Source organism: Gopherus flavomarginatus, chromosome 5 (assembly GCF_025201925.1).
Source record: "Gopherus flavomarginatus isolate rGopFla2 chromosome 5, rGopFla2.mat.asm, whole genome shotgun sequence".
NCBI lineage: Eukaryota > Metazoa > Chordata > Testudines > Testudinidae > Gopherus > Gopherus flavomarginatus.
This window is the reverse complement of record NC_066621.1, coordinates 95,024,125-95,039,647: the sequence shown is the minus strand read 5'-3', so window position 1 is coordinate 95,039,647 and position 15,523 is coordinate 95,024,125. Positions and strand designations below refer to the sequence as shown.

Genomic DNA, 15,523 nt, shown 5'->3' with positions numbered 1-15,523 from the left:
GGTCTTACAGTTAATCAGTTTTAGCTTGGATTTGAAAGGCACTGGATCTTGAAACTTATCAAACAGTTTAAGTAAATTTAATTCAGAAGTAACAGACGATATTTCAATTCAGTTGCTTATAATTCGAGCCATGAGACTAGAATGAGAATCATATGTAATGGCTAAATCCCCTCACAGTAGACTCTACTGTGCACTAATCCTCAACTGGTGGGGTGTGACTTGCAAGTGGGTCATGTCCCATGGGCTGAGAAAACAGAAAACCCTCTGGTCCTCTAAGGTCCAGCAGCAACCTGGGAAGTGGAGAGGAGGAACAAAAAAATTCAGCTTAAAGATCTATTCACTCAAATTCCCTTTTATACTCCCTGAAAGATTTTTTTACCCAAGTAAACTTTAACAACTAGTAATTTTATCTGTAAAATGCCCTTTATAGCCAGGTGTGTCACAGATTGCTTCTTACACATTGTTTACCACTGAGGTGTTTGTGGAAGAAGGCTTGGATTTTCTGCCAAGCATCCACTTGTGCCACAGAATGAGCTTTGGGCTCACCTCCCCACATCACAGGGCTGCCAACCAACAGATGCATTGAGGCTGAGCACATTGGGGAAAAGGGAGGTTCAATATAATGCCCTGCTCCAGGGTAACAGACTATCTCAGGCTTTTCCTTCCCATGAGCCTGCAAACGATTGGAGGCTTCAGTGGCAAAGAATTCACTCTTCCAGTTATGATCATCTTTGCCAACAATGAACAGGAAGTGCCCTTCAGCCTTCTCCAGTGGGATAAAGCTTTGACGATCAGGCCCCTCTAGTGGGTTATTCAAGACATCCACAATATCTGCAATCCCAGATTTGTCAATCTTGATGCGCTTCAGATTGATGCCAAGAGGTGGAATGGTAATATCCTTGTAACGAAGCACTGCAGCCACATTCGCCACAGAGCCATTGATGGTGACCGTGGCAGTAATGCCTTTTAAGAAGGAAGCCATGGAGATACATAGATCACCACCTTTGGAGATTCCAAGTAACCCAATTCCAGGTCCTTTAACCTGAGTGGGAGAGAAAGAGAGCTCGTTAGCACTGAATGGAAATTAATAATCTCACATTTCTATAGAGATCCAAATGGATAAAAGGGCTCAAACTCTGGTAACTGTATGAACTTAATAGAAATCTATTCACCCTCTAGTGAATGCTGCCACATGTGAAGTGGGGTGGAGTGACTGTTTTTACATTGCGAATTGATGGTATTACAGATAACTCCTAGGAGAAAAGCCACTTACTGAATCAGCAATAATCTTTCCTGTAGTTGCCTAGGTTTTCCTTTAATTCTTCCATCCATGTATTAGCTCAGTCCAATTCTGCATAGTTTGAGATCACAGCTTGAGGAATGGCTTCGACTTCACTTCTAATTATAGCTCACCGAGGGTGTCCCTTGCATTTTAGCTGGGTTTGAGCTTACTCTCAACAACAAAAAAACAAAACCTTGCAAACAGATACACACATTTTAAAACAACTATATTCTAGGTTGTTTTCAGATCTAGTGTGTTAGGGGAAGAGGAAGACATCTGTACTGAATATTAATTCCCAGATAGAAACTATGATAAACTGGTGTTAAGACTGAGTACGTATTGGTATTTGAAAGAAAAGCATTTCAAGAATGCTGTTGTACACACTGGACGTGTGTTATACTTCCTCCACTGTGCCTAAGGGAAAGAGGATGCAAGTTGTTTACAACTCCCAGCTATGGAACCTGGCTCTTTTGCTCACTCAGTAGATAGATTTGTGCTTAGAACTCTGGAGGTCCCCAGTTGAATCCTGGTGTCAAGTAAGATGGCTGTTGTCACACTAATTATCCTCACACCAAGTATTTCAAGCCCAGGAAATTCAGAATTAGTGTTCTACTTAAAGAAATCCAAACATATTAAGATATAGTAAAACACAGTTAAGGCACCCAAACAACTTTAACTACAGCCTATATTGATGCAATACAAAAACCACACAATTATAATTAGTGTTCAATTGGGTTTGCAGCCCCAGATGAGAGTAAACCAATTTTTAAAGATACTGTACATTCAATTTGTCCTCCTTCATACTGGTCATTGGTGGAAGCCACCCTTGACCGGTTTTAGGGGCAGCTGCCCTAGGCACTTTCTTCCAGGGGGCACTGGCACAGATTGGCTTTTTTCTCCTCCACTCCAATTGGTTGGCCGTTTTTGCTTTGCTGATTGGTTGGCCTTCCCCCCGCCCCTCCTTTCTCAGTTGCTTAGGGGAATGTTTTCTGCCCTGGCCAGCAATGTGAAAGCAGCTTGGCTTCACTCTCCCTGGGAAAATGAGAGAGGGCAGCTATTTTGAAAGGGGCCAGTTCTTCATGGAATTCTATGTAGAACATCATTATTATTCTACTGCCGCTGAAGGAGAAATGTTAAGTTAATAATAATGCTAAAAATTAACATTAATCCCGAGAATATTTCTTCAACTGCAGCTGATGCACAAAATTTCAGTGAGTTTTAACTATTCAGAAAGTTTGAAGAGTCCATATTATTCTATTAAGATAATTTTTCATAGAAAAAGAATTCTTAGAAGGGCCCATTTAAATTATTGTTTTTATCTCAAACTACTCATGATGTACTTGTAAAGAAAGAAATGTATAAGAATTTACTCAAAGAATAAGTGCTGTAATTTTGAGGATACATTGTAATCTTCAAATACTGGTAGTTGAACCTCTGCTTTTAGTGCAAAATACTCAACCATAACTATTGAACTGTGGCTGGTGCTTCCAGTGTACTTTCCTATATAGTTTCCCATTTATAAATGCAAATTCATTACATTTGGAGCATGATTTTGGAGATAGATGAAATCCTTTACAAATATTTTAACCGGGTTGGCTAATTCCATAATGATTGCAGAGTGCTCAAGTGTAAGACACTCAAATATGAACACTTAACTAAAGACTGTGCTATAATTTACTAAGATTACTCTCCTTCTCCACCTGTTTCAACACTAGCTACAACTCCACTGGCTTCAAAGAACTGGAAGTAGGGGTAAAATTATGCAGGGCCTTCAAAGGATGAAGGGCATGGAACTTTAACATGATATAAAATATAATGGGGGAGGGAGGCACTGATAGCCTTCAAAGAGGGTGGGGCATCCTGTGCTCAGTATGGTGGGAGAGAAAGGGGATTTTACCAATAGACTTTTGGGTAGATTAGAGTGGATCTAGTGGTTGTGGCTATTATAAATTGTACAAAGACAAAGTGTCATGATACAATTCCCCACTCTGAACCTTAGCATCCAAAAGATGGGGTACCAGCATGAATTCCTCTAAGCTTAATTACCACCTTAGTACTTGTAGCGCTGCCACCAACCAGGAATTCCAGTGCCTGATACACTCTGGTCCCCCCCAAAACCTTGCCCGGGGACCCCCAAGACCCAGTCCCTCTGGATCTTAACACAAGGAAAGTAAACCCTTTCCCTCACCGTTGCCTCTCCCAGGCTTCCCCTCCCTGGGTTACCCTGGAAGATTACTGTGATTCAAACTCCTTGAATTTTAAAACAGAGAGGAAAATCCACCTCCCCCCCCTTCTCTCTCCCCCTCCCAGACTCTCGCTGAGAGAGAAAGTAATCCTAACACAGAGAGAAAATTAACCTCTCTCTCCCCCTTCCCTCCTTTCTCCCCACCAATTCCCTGGTGGATCCTGACCCAGTCCCCTGGGGTCTCCCCAGAATAAAAAAACAATCAGGTTCTTAAACAAGAAAAGCTTTTAATTAAAGAAAAAAACAGTAAAAATTATCTTTGTAAATTTAAGATGGAATATGTTACAGGGTCTTTCAGCTTTAGACAGTGGGAATACCCTCCCAGCCTAAGTATACAAGTACAAATTAAACTCCTCCCAGCAAATACACATTTGCAAATAAAGAAAACAAACATAAGCCTAACTCGCCTTATCACCTAGTACTTACTATTTTGAATCTATAAGAACCTGTATCAGGGAGATTGGAGAGAAACCTGGTTGCACGTCTGGTCACTCTCAGAACCCAGAGAGAACAACCACCAAAAACTAACAGCACACACAAAAACTTCCCTCCCTCAAGATTTGAAAGTATCCTGTCCCCTGATTGGTCATCTGGTCAGGTGACAGCCAGGCTCACTGAACTTGTTAACCCTTTACAGGCAAAAGAGACATGAAGTACTCCTGTTCTATTAACCCTTAACTATCTGTTTATGACACAAGGCCTCAAAATATCCATCACCAGGTACTGGAAACAAATGCAGTCCCAGAATACAAAATTTTAACATTTAGTAGTGACCATAACATCTTCTTAAACTAAGAGGCGATAACGTAGTATTTGTGGACTTCCTTGAGCTGTGGATCACAGAAGCTTGCCATGCATAAAAATACTCTGTTATGGCCAATCTACAGAAAAAATAAAACACCCCCCACCTTGGAAGCTCGAGACTCTCCGGCAGCAGCCCTCAAAAAGAAAACAGACACAACTTCAGTAGAATTTGATAATAATGTGTAGGTGGGTGGGTTTGGGGAGTGTCAGTAAGACACGCCCCAGGAAATGGTACCAGCTAAAATGCAAAGCTCAAATAGACCAGTCACAGAGGATTACTAATACAAGTTGTTTACAATGGACTTTGATAGAGATGAGATTTTAAGCACAGCAGCTGTGTATCAAATATTGCTTTACAACAGCCTTATGATGAGAGGTTCCTGTATCATGGGAACACCCATGAATAAACTGACCTGTGAGTGTTGCAACATATAGTTCACAGCTTCCTCAAAATACTCCAGATGGAATTCCTTCATATCTTTGGGGAGATCTTCATAGCTATAGTAAGCCAGAGCCAGTGTGGCAAAGCCATGATTGGCCAGCAGGCTTGCCCTATATTCAGGAAGTCCCCCTCCAGTACCATATATGTCAATGATTCCAGGAAAGGGGCCCTCTTCTGTAGGAGACCAAATAAAGGGATGCAATTAGCTGTAAATTCCTCCTTTACATTCCAAATTTCAAACCATTTGGACCTACTTTGCTCTAAAATGATTGTAAAGAAAAACTAGAAGATTAAGGTTCACTAGGCTCTCCATAAACTACTAAATACTTCAGAGATTAGAATAGAAAACCTGCTATGCCATGTGCCAGTCTGGATAATAATACATATTCTTGCAATTACTGAAGAAACCAAAGATTATTTGACAAGCCATTATTGTTTGCGATTTCCCCCATGTCTATCTTATGATTTAGGTGCCAGAAATCTTATTTATTCAACAAAATTTAACAAAAAGAAAAAAAATTCAATCGCATCACAGATACAAGTCTCCAATTCCTTTAAACCTTCATCAGTCTCTCAGTTTGACTCCACCTTGCCCCATCCTTAGAGAAGGCCTCAGAAACAGGTGGTTCTTGCAATGGGTCCTGCAGATAATCAAATCCAAGATCTAGTGCACCAAAGCAGAAGACAAGTTTCAGAGTCTTGGACTTCACTGAGAACATGTTGTTACCTTCCTTTTATAATCAGGTGGTGAGTGTTAGCTGGAGTCCCTCATGTGTTATTAAATATTAACTTTTATCATTTTTGTAAGTTAAACACGCTTAATTCTATTACATGCATTTTTATTCTGTGTATCTATTTATTGCCCTACATATATTTATAAATGGATGAATGAATGTCCAGGGACAATAGCCCTCAAACAACTAAAAGTGTCTACAGAAGTATGTTATAAACAAAACTGGATGATTGATAAGGGATATTTGTTATTGCACATTCTCCACACACCCCTAGGGACCTCAGGTGGGTTTTGGGGTGTGAGGGCCCTCTTTCTCTCACCACCTCCACCCCGCCTGTCCCCTGCTGGGACGTCCTGTCCGACTGGGGCAGCCCTCCTTGGTGCCCACCCTTCAGACGTTACAGTCACAAGTAAAGGTAAATGCCCCACACTTTGAGGACCTCTGCCATAGTCAGTGGTTAGGACACTCAGAGAGATGACAGATCTCGATTCAAATCCCTTATCAGACAGAAGGGTGAACTGAACCAGGGTCTCCGACATCTTAGGTGAGAACCCACAGGATAAAGGTGACCACTGCTGCTGTCGGCACCACCTCCCTTCCCTGTTATTTTGTGTGGAGTTAGCTATGCTCAGGGTATGGAGTGAATGAAGTTATGAAGGCGTTTGGAGGACTGCATCCTTGGCTCAGCCTCATTGGTCCTTAGATACTATAGCGATGGGTGTGTCCCCTAGGTTAGGGGCTCTGTGGGCCACAGGGCAGTTAATGTGCTACTCTCTGAGAGCCCCCGGGGTGTATGAAGGTTTATTTTGGAAGATGAAAATTCCTGTGTGTGTGGTGTTTATACTGATGTGGAATGGAAGAGTGAGGTCTAGTGGAGTGACATTATGTGAGGCTTTGCGGGAGCGGGGGGGGGGGGGGAGTTCTGCTTCTGGAGGCGGGAGGGGGCTGCACTTTAATGCGAAGCCCGCTTTTGAATGGTTCTGGGCCACTCGCTTTTGGCGCGGGGCTGAGTTGTGTGTAACATTCAGCAACAGGGACTCGGTCTGGAAATGAGGCGGGAAATCCCGACGCCCTGTGGAACGCGCGACTCAGCCGGCTGAGAGGCCGCGCCCGGCCTGGCTGCCGGGGGAAGCCCCGAGGAGGGAGGTTTAGGGGCAGTAGCCGGTTACTCACCAGGAGGCAGGAAGAGTGTGGCCCGGATCCTCCCCTCTCGCACCAGGATTCTCCTCACCCCGTCCCGCAGGAAGCCCCGCTCGTGGGCACTCCTGGCCAGCAGCCGGCTGGGGAGGGGCCCGTGGCCCTCGAACACCTCCAGCTCCAGGCAGAAGGGGCTCTGCACATCCCGCTTCACCAGCCGCCGGAAGGGTTTCTGCGGCTGAAGGGACCAGAGCAGCCCCATGGGCTCCAGGCCGCAGAAGCTGCCTCCCGGCAGCGCCGGGGAGCTGGTGAGGTCCAGCTCCCCGCTGCTCTCTGCCTGGTAGCGGGCGCAGGACTGGAACAGCTCGCCCGCCTCGTCCTGCAGAGACAGGCGGAGAGTGACCGCCTGTTGCGGGCACAGCCCCCGCACCACGATGGCCAGCGGCTCATCGAACAGGCTGCGTTGGGCGGGCGAGAACTGAACACTGGGCGCCATGGAGGAGGCGGCGGCGGCGGCTCCCAGTGCCCGGGCTGGGCTGCGCCTGAGCAAGCGGTGGCGGCATCGGAGCAGCAGCGTCTGCGCGCACAACGTGCCAGCCCCGCGGAGTCTGCCCCGGGCGGCTTCAAGGCCGCCGCGCGGGGAGACTGACGCGCCGCCCACCTTCCACCCAGGGGGTGCGCTTGGGTGAGTGCTCGGGAGGCGCGGACTGGCTCTAGAGTAGCACTGTCGGCCCCTCCCCCTTCCTCTCTCCGCTGCGAAAGAGCCAGTAGGAAGGAGGACTTGTGTTGGTCACAACAGGATCTTTCTTTTACAACTGGGCCCCTGCCACCCTTGGCTCTGAAACCTGTTGTTTATTTCTCTTGCGGTTGCTGTGATACCATGTCATTCTGATCTGTTCTGAATTACATTGCATTATTTTCTTTTTTTCTTTTTACCAAATGTGTCAAAAGTTTTATTTTAAAGTGTGTTATAGTATTAAAAATGAATTAACGTAAGTAGTTTAAACACTGAATTAAATGTGTCCTTTGAAAAGGTCTTTATATAATGTAGTAAGGCTTTGGCTACACTGGAGAGTTACAGCGCAATAAAGCCACCCACAACGCTGTACCTCACTCCCCAGCCACACTGGCAAGGCAGGTACAGTGCTGCTGGTATTCCACCTCCCCAGAGGAATAGCAGCTGTTGCCTAGTGGCTGAGATGCTGCTGCTCCAGTGTAAATGGGGAGTAACATTATTATGCACTCTCAGCACCCCAAAAACCCAGTCTCTTTCCCGTGCTCCCTGTCACACTCCACCTCCCCTTTTGAAAAGCACCCTTGCAGCCACTTGAATGCTGAGATAGCTGCCCATAATGCACTGCTCCCAATGTAGCTGCAAATGTGGCCACAACAGTGTGCTGTCAGCTGATAGTGTGGACAGACTGCAAGGCTTTCCCTAGTCAGCTGTGCAAAGACAGGTTTAACTCACAGTGCTGTACAGCTGCAAGTGTAGTCATACCCTAAGTAACTACACCTCATTGTTTCTTGCCCCTCTGACACATTCCAAATTGTGAGCGCTTCCTAGAAAAAGATCAGTAGAGGTAATTTCTCCTGAGAGAGTCCGTCTGCATTTGTGGTTATGGAGATACTGAAAAAGTGTCAGGATGTTCTGAAAATTGTTTTGAATTTGATTGGTGCAGGGAAGGAGAGGAGATGGGGCAGGAAAGCATGCTGGGAGAAGAAGCGGGGGAGGGGGAAGCTTGGCTGCTGGCAGGACCAAGCTTCTGCCTCCTGCCCCTGCAGGAGAGAGAGGTGAGCGGAGGGGCTGAGTGGGGTCGGGACCCTGGCAGGTGGCAGGTAGCAGTGTGCCATTAAAAATCGGCTCGCGTGCCGTCTTTGGCATGCGTGCTGCAGGTTGCCAACCCCTGAACTATATATTATATAGATATGCACACAGTATACATTTTAAACAAACCATTTAATACTGTTCACAGCTATGATGATTGTGAAGCTTAGTTGAGGTGTTGAAGTTAGAGGGTGGAAGAGGGAGGGATATTTCCCAGGGACTGCCTTGCTGCTAAATGATGAATTAGCACACATTGTTGTTAATGTAGCCTCTCATCAAGGCAGCACGAACAGGAGGGAGGTGAGATAGCATAGCAGACAGAGACAGACATACACCTTGTGTATAGGAGAGAGAGAGAGATGCACGCTACCCCTTTATGTAAACTGAACCACTCTTAAGTGCATTGTCTTTTTAAGGGGATCAGGAAATTGAGACAGCAGCTGCTGCCCAAAGCTCTCTCTGTCTCTCTCCGTCAGTGTCCCCTCCCTGCTCTATATAGAGAGAAGGTAAGCGGAGTGCAGGAGCAAGGGGGAGGGGGACACCCTGACATTAGCCCCCCCTGCTTCCCCTCCTGCACAGCAAGCAGGAGTCTCTGGAGCAGCTCCAAGGCAGAGGGCAGGAGCAGCACATGGCAGTGGGGGTTGGGACAGCTGAACTGCTGATTGATAGCCTGCTGGGCAGCTGCAGCAAAGGAAACTTAGGGGAGCAGGGAGCTGATAGGGAGGCTGCCGGTCCACCCTGGTTCCAAGCCCCCACCAGCTAGCTGCAATGGGCTGCTCTTCCTGCAAGCAGTGGACAAAGCAGGTGGCTGCCAAATGACATTAGAAGGGAGCATTGCACAACTTTAAACGAGCATGTTCCCTAATTGATCAGCAACGTAACAACGAAACAGCATTAACCAGGATGACTTTAAGTGAGGAGTTACTGTATTGCTGAAAAGGAGATATTTGCTAATCTTTGTAAACAAAGGCTAGGTCTACACTAGCACTTTTCTTGCTAAAACTTTTTTCAATCAGAGTGTGAAATGAGTTTCACCGACAGAAGTGCCAGTATGGACAGCTATGTAGGCGGAAGATGCTCTGTCACCGACATGCTGCTGCTGCTTGTTGGGGGTGGTTTAATTATGCTGATGGGAGAACTCTCTCCCGTCGGCATACAGCAGCTACACGGAAGACCTTACAGCGGTGCAGCTGCAGTGGTACAGCTGTAAGGTCTCTAGTGTAGACATAGCCAAAGAAATAGTGGATCTAATTTTAATATGAAGATTCTTAATATTCTTTAATTATTCTGTCTCAAGGTGGATCCTTGAATGACTTTCTTTAACTAACTGAATTTAAATATCATCTTTGTTTCAAAAGACTCAGTTAAGATCACTTACCTTTGCTCATTAATGAACTATTTAGGTTATCCGTGAGATACCAAACAAGACTCACCTGCCGTTAAATGAAATGCCTTTCTGCATCTATGAATTATTTTAGTTATTTGTGATAAAGCAGGACTTATTACTCATTTTGGAAATAATATACTTTGGTCTTAATTTATCTAGGGAGGAGCAGCTCTAACAAAGTTGGGCTCACTGTCAAAAGGTGTAATCTCTGTTAAAAGCTCTCCACAGAGAGATTTACAAAAGAGGTTGTAACCAAAGTAACCATTGTTTGTTGTTTTTATTTTCTTTTTGTTCTTTAACAAGAAAATAGTTAATTATTGAAATCCTTTTGCTTGTTCATAATTGTGGTGTCCCCTAAGACATAGTATGTGACTAAAACAGAGTACTTTACGTCCCTAAATGGACATTGAGAGGTAATTATTAAGATTTGGCCAACCATTTTTTGTCTCTTTAGATTATAATTTTTTTAGGAATAAAATTACTTGGCTCAACAATTTAAACCACCTCTTTCTACCCCACAAACTCTACTGACATTAGATGTAGCATGAGACTCTTTCAAAATATGTAAACATTTTCAAATCTTTTTCTGTGGGGACGTGTTAACATTGTAGAAATGAACATTATCCCAAGATAAATTATTGATTTGATATGGTGCCACTGAATATCTCTGGATGTATTCTTAAGAAGATAGAAAAAACATTCTCAGAATTCCTATGTGTAAAGAAGGAAGCTGAATGACATTGAAGAAGTTGAAATTCTTTTTTCATTTGGGGTGTGTGATTCTTCTTCGCTACGTCTTTATCATTGCTGTCAATCTGCAACTTTGGCAACTAAACATAATTGAGGTGTAAACAATGTCCGAGAGAAGGTTCTAGGATTTTAAACTGGTCAAAAGTATTCTGATTTCTCCAAAAGCAAAAGGGATCCTAACTCTAATACTAGAAATTCTCTAGATTTTGGCAACCACAATTCCATGGTCAGACCCATGGTGAGTCTCGCAAGTTTCTCTCTACCTGAACTTTCACTACAGAACTGGAAATTTCCCTTTTTATTGGCCCATGTGGTCATTTGGTGGCTTAAGTGTCCTGGAAGATATGTTAATATGCAATTAACAAACATTCCGCTACTCTCCGGCTGGTGTTAGTCCTTCCAGTGTTGCAAAACTGTAAGTTTTTGCAAATGACTGGATGCTATCAGGAAGCTCTGAAGTAGATTCACTTCCCTTTGGAGATACCCATAGTGTTACCACACAGTTTAGCAACTTTTCACTTAGCATCTCACAGTTACAACATCCTAACCCCTGGACTCCAGACTGATCTCCCACACTAAATTAGTCTCCAAATTGTCAGACAGTATATGAGAAAAATGTGTCATCATTGCCAACAAAGTGCAGTTAAGGTCTCTAAGCCATGCATTAGATCGATTTAACCCTGAACCCTCCACACAATGAAGCCATTTTTGTCAACTTAAAGGGCTTTTAAAATCGATTTCTGTACTCCTCCCTGACAAGGGGATTAGCGCTGAAATCGACATCGCCAGGTCAAATTTGGGTAATGTGGATGCATTTTGGCAGTATTGGCCTCCAGGAGCTATCCCACAGTGCACCATTGTGACCACTCTGGACAGCAATATGAACTCAGATGCACTGGCCAGGTAGACAGGAAAAGCCCTGGGAACTTTTGAATTTAATTTCCTGTTTGCCCAGCATGGAGCGCTGATCAGGACAGGTGACCATGCAGTCCCAGAATCAAAAAAGAGCTCCAGCATGGACTGTACAGGAGATACTGAATCTGATCTCTGATGGGGAGATGAATCTGTTCTATAAGAACTCCGTTCCAATAGATGAAATACCAAAGCATTTGAAAAAAATCTCCAAGGCTATGATGGACAGAGGCCACAACAGGGACTCAACACAGTGCTGAAACTTAAGGAGCTGAGACAAGCGTACCAGAAAGCCAAAGAATGAAATGGATGCTCACAGAGGGAGGGGCAACTGATGACTGTAGCTTTCCCACAGTTCCCACACTCTCCGAAAACCATTTGAATTCTTGGCTGAGCTCCCAAAGCCTGAAGGATCAAAAACATTGTCGCGGGAGGTTCAGGGTATATGTCGTCTCCCCCCACCCCTCTCCCTCTGTGAAAGAAAAGGGAAAAAAATCCTTTCTCGCCTTTTTTCAATGTCACCGTACGTCTACTGGATGCTGCTGGCAGACACGGTGCTGCAGCGCTACACAGCAGCATCCCCTTCCCTTCCCTTGCCTTGCGGATGGCATACGGTACAGTATGACTCAGTGGTCCCCAACCTTTTTGTCTGGTGGGCACCAGATGAAGGACCGTGGGGGTGGTGGAGCATCCGCCGAAATGCCACTGAATTTCTGCGGCATTTCATCAGCGCCACCTCTTGATGACGTCACTTGCCGGTGGCAAGCAGCATCATCGAGAGATGTCGCCGCTGAAATGCTGCAGAAATTCAGGGGCGACGCCTCTTGATGATGCCGCTTGTCAGCGGCAAGGGGCGTCATTGAGAGGCGTTGCTGCTGAAATGCCGCAGAAATTCGGCGGCATTTTGGCGGATGCTCCACCGCCGGCCAGGAGGCGGGCACATTTAGATGCCCCTGCGGGCGCCATGGCGCCCATGGGCACTGTGTTGGGGACCCCTGGTTTAGATCCTCAAAAAACTAATCTTACTTTGTAGGTGCCACCTTTAATCTCGTGGCTCTGCACAAAGCTGCCAAAGTCCTGCTGGCTGTGAGAGGTGCCCTGCTTACACACAGCAGTCTGAATGCTCACCAGACTGTGGGAGACCAAGAGTCAATTACCAATTCTGCCTAATTCTAATTGGGGTCTTGAACCCCAATTTCCCACATCGTATGTGAGTGCGCTAATCATTGGACTATTGAGTACAAGTGGAGCCAGCTCCTCCATGTTGTGTAAGAAAGGGCTGACTTGGCTTAAGCATCTAACTTCAGGAGAGAGCTCATGGCTCTTAATCATAGAATCATAGAATATCAGGGTTGGAAGGGACCTCAGGAGGCCATCTAGTCCAACCCCCTGCTCAAAGCAGGACCCATCCCCAACTAAATCATCCCAGCAAGGGCTTTGTCAAGCCTGACCTTAAAAACCTCTAAGAAAGGGGATTCCACCACCTCTCTAGGTAACCCATTCCAGTGCTTCACCACCCTCCTAGTGAAAAAGTTTTCCTAATATCCAATCTAAATCTCCCCCACTGCAACTTGAGACCATTAGTCCTTGTTCTGTCATCTGCTACCACTGAGAACAGTCTAGATCCATCCTCTTTGGAACCCCCTTTCAGGTAGTTGAAAGCAGCTATCAAATTCCCCCTCATTCTTCTCTTCTGCAGACTAAACAATCCCAGTTCCCTCAGCCTCTCCTCATAAGTCATGTGCTCCAGGTCCCTAATAATTTTGGTTGTCCTCCGCTGGACTCTTTCCAATTTTTCCACATCCTTCTTGTAGTGTGGGGCCCAAAACTGGACACAGTACTCCAGATTAGGCTTTAGCAATGTTGAATAGAGGGGAATGATCACGTCCTTCGATCTGCTGGCAATGCTTCTACTTATACAGCCCAAAATGCCATTAGCCTTCTTGGCAACAAGGGCACACTGTTGACTCATATCCAGCTTCTTGTCCACCGTAACCCGTAGGTCTGCTTCTGCAGAACTGCTGCCTAGCCATTCAGTCTCTAGTCTGTAGCAGTGCATGGGATTCTTCCATCCTAAGTGCAGGACTCTGCACTTGTCCTTGTTGAACCTCATTAGATTTCTTTTGGCCCAATCCTCTAATTTGTCTAGGTCCCTCTGTATCCTATCCCTACTCTCCAGTGTGTCTACCACTCCTCCCAGTTTAGTGTCATCTGCAAACTTTCTGAGGGTGCAGTCCATGCCATCCTCCAGAGATAGGCACTTCCTTCCAGCCTGGACTTAGGCACCTTTGAGGGGCTCATTGTTAGGCGCCTAACTCTCCCCATGTATTGTATGGACTCTAGATGCCTAAGTGAGGGAACCATTATAATCTCCACTATAGTTCAAGCTATCAGAGAAGGTAGATAAGCGAATTACAATTTGACTAGCTAGCATGACACTCAATGAAACAAAACACACATCACTGTCCCCATTGTTCAGGGAAGTTGTGCTCCTAGTAACAACTGTATTTAAATTGCCACCCCTTTGGTGGACTCCAGGAGTGATGTGCATTTGTATAGTGATGGGGTCACATGTGGTGGGAGGAACATAGGATATGCAGAGCAAGCAGCCATCATGTAGGTGTCGGAGAGCACAGAGAAGTGTTTATGAATGTGGTTGCACAAGGAGTGAACCAGCACTGAGGATCTGAAGAGGTGTTCACCCCACACTTTCCCCAGATGGGTTAATGGAGACGAGATGGGCTAATAAAACTATTAGGCTACAAGATGGGAGAATTAGGGCTGAGAGGAAAGACCTAATTAGGGGAAGCTTATCTGTATGGGAACAGTGGGGCGTCTATTAAGCCACGGAACAGAACAGCAGATAGGGTTGCCAACCCTCCGGGATTGCCCTGGAGTCTCCAGGAATTAGAGATTAATCTTTAATTAAAAATTATGTCCTGTGATGAAACCTCAAGAAATACATCCAACCAAAATTGCCAACCCAGCAGAAGAGGGGCTATAGAGGCAGGTAGCCTACAGTTACGCCCTGGAAGAAGGGAATTCTGGGGTTGACAAACCCAAAGAAGCGGGGAGAGCCAGAAGGTAAGGAAAGGCTCAGGAAAAAGGCATTAAGGTCCAGGAGGAAACAGACCTTGGCTGTTGACTAGAGCAGAGGTTCTTAACCAGGTATACATACCCCTGGAGGGTGTGCAGAGGTCTTTCAGAGGGTACATCAACTCATCTAGATATTTGCCTCGTTTTACAACAGGCTGCATAAAATGCATACAGACAATGACTTGCCTATACTGCTCCATACACTGAAATGTAAATACAATATTTGTATTCCAATCAATTTATTTTATAATTATATGGTAAAAAGGAGACAGTAAGCAATTTTTCAGTCATAGTGTGCTGTGACACTTCTGTATTTTTATGTCTGATTTTGTAAGCAAGTAGTTTTTAGGTGAGATGAAACTTAGGGTACGCAAGACAAATCAGACTCCTAGAGCAAGTGGTGTATGTAAGTATACCAGGAATGGCACAGATGCAGCGGGTGAGCAGTGTTTGGGGTGGGGGGCCCAATAAGCTGTGCGGATGTGCTTCTGGCATGCTGAGAGAAGTGTATGTCACCTAATAATGGTTCTATGAGCAATATGCCTTCTGTTAAGCTACTGATAGAAATCACATTCTCCATCCACCCAGTCACTCTCATACCCTTTTTTCCTAGCCAAGTGACTCTACACTGTAATTAAACAGCCCCTTAGCCCAACACCCATGAGCCTGAGTCAGCTGACATGGGCCAACCATGGGTTTTTAATTGCAGTGTAGACATACCCTCAATGTACTCATTGAGCGGGAGAAGCTCTAGTCTCCAAGTACCCACCTCAAGGCTCTGCATCTCTTATGTGGTGATAACCAGGAGGTTGATTCTCAAACTGGGTTTAGACAAGTTCATGGGCTGCTAAAAAGATTGCTGTTTTTCCTTCCTGTTCAGAAACAAAACAAAATGCTGACTGAAATTGT

General features: G+C 45.2%; 2 protein-coding genes across 5 annotated transcripts in view; one reads left to right on the top strand and one right to left on the bottom strand.

The window, feature by feature from the left end:
* Positions 1–61: 61 nt before the first annotated feature.
* LOC127052971 (acyl-coenzyme A thioesterase 1-like) lies at positions 62–7,409 on the bottom strand. The gene is made up of 3 exons (XM_050957142.1): positions 6,681–7,409; positions 4,745–4,947; positions 62–1,042 (listed from the first exon to the last, which is right to left on the bottom strand). The coding sequence occupies exons 1-3, from the start codon at positions 7,138–7,140 to the stop codon at positions 440–442; spliced, it is 1,266 nt and encodes a 421-aa protein (XP_050813099.1). The 5' UTR covers positions 7,141–7,409; the 3' UTR covers positions 62–439.
* The window catches only part of HEATR4 (HEAT repeat containing 4), a 62,454-nt gene continuing 54,195 nt past the window's right edge, over positions 7,265–15,523 (top strand). For all 4 annotated transcript variants that reach the window (XR_007774917.1, XM_050957129.1, XM_050957130.1 and 1 more), the window contains exon 1: positions 7,265–7,329. The gene's annotated coding sequence lies outside the window, so the exon portion shown is untranslated. The remainder of the gene's footprint in view (positions 7,330–15,523) is intronic.

Bases quoted from the DNA above. Each gene is read 5' to 3' on its own strand.
- LOC127052971 (XM_050957142.1), bottom strand. From the start codon at position 7,140: ATGGCGCCCAGTGTTCAGTTCTCGCCCGCCCAACGCAGCCTGTTCGAT. The intron at 4,948-6,680 runs GTGAGTAACCGG...GGTCTCCTACAG, and splicing joins CACACTCTTCCTGCCTCCTG to AAGAGGGCCCCTTTCCTGGA. The intron at 1,043-4,744 runs GTCAGTTTATTC...TCTCCCACTCAG, and splicing joins ATATGTTGCAACACTCACAG to GTTAAAGGACCTGGAATTGG.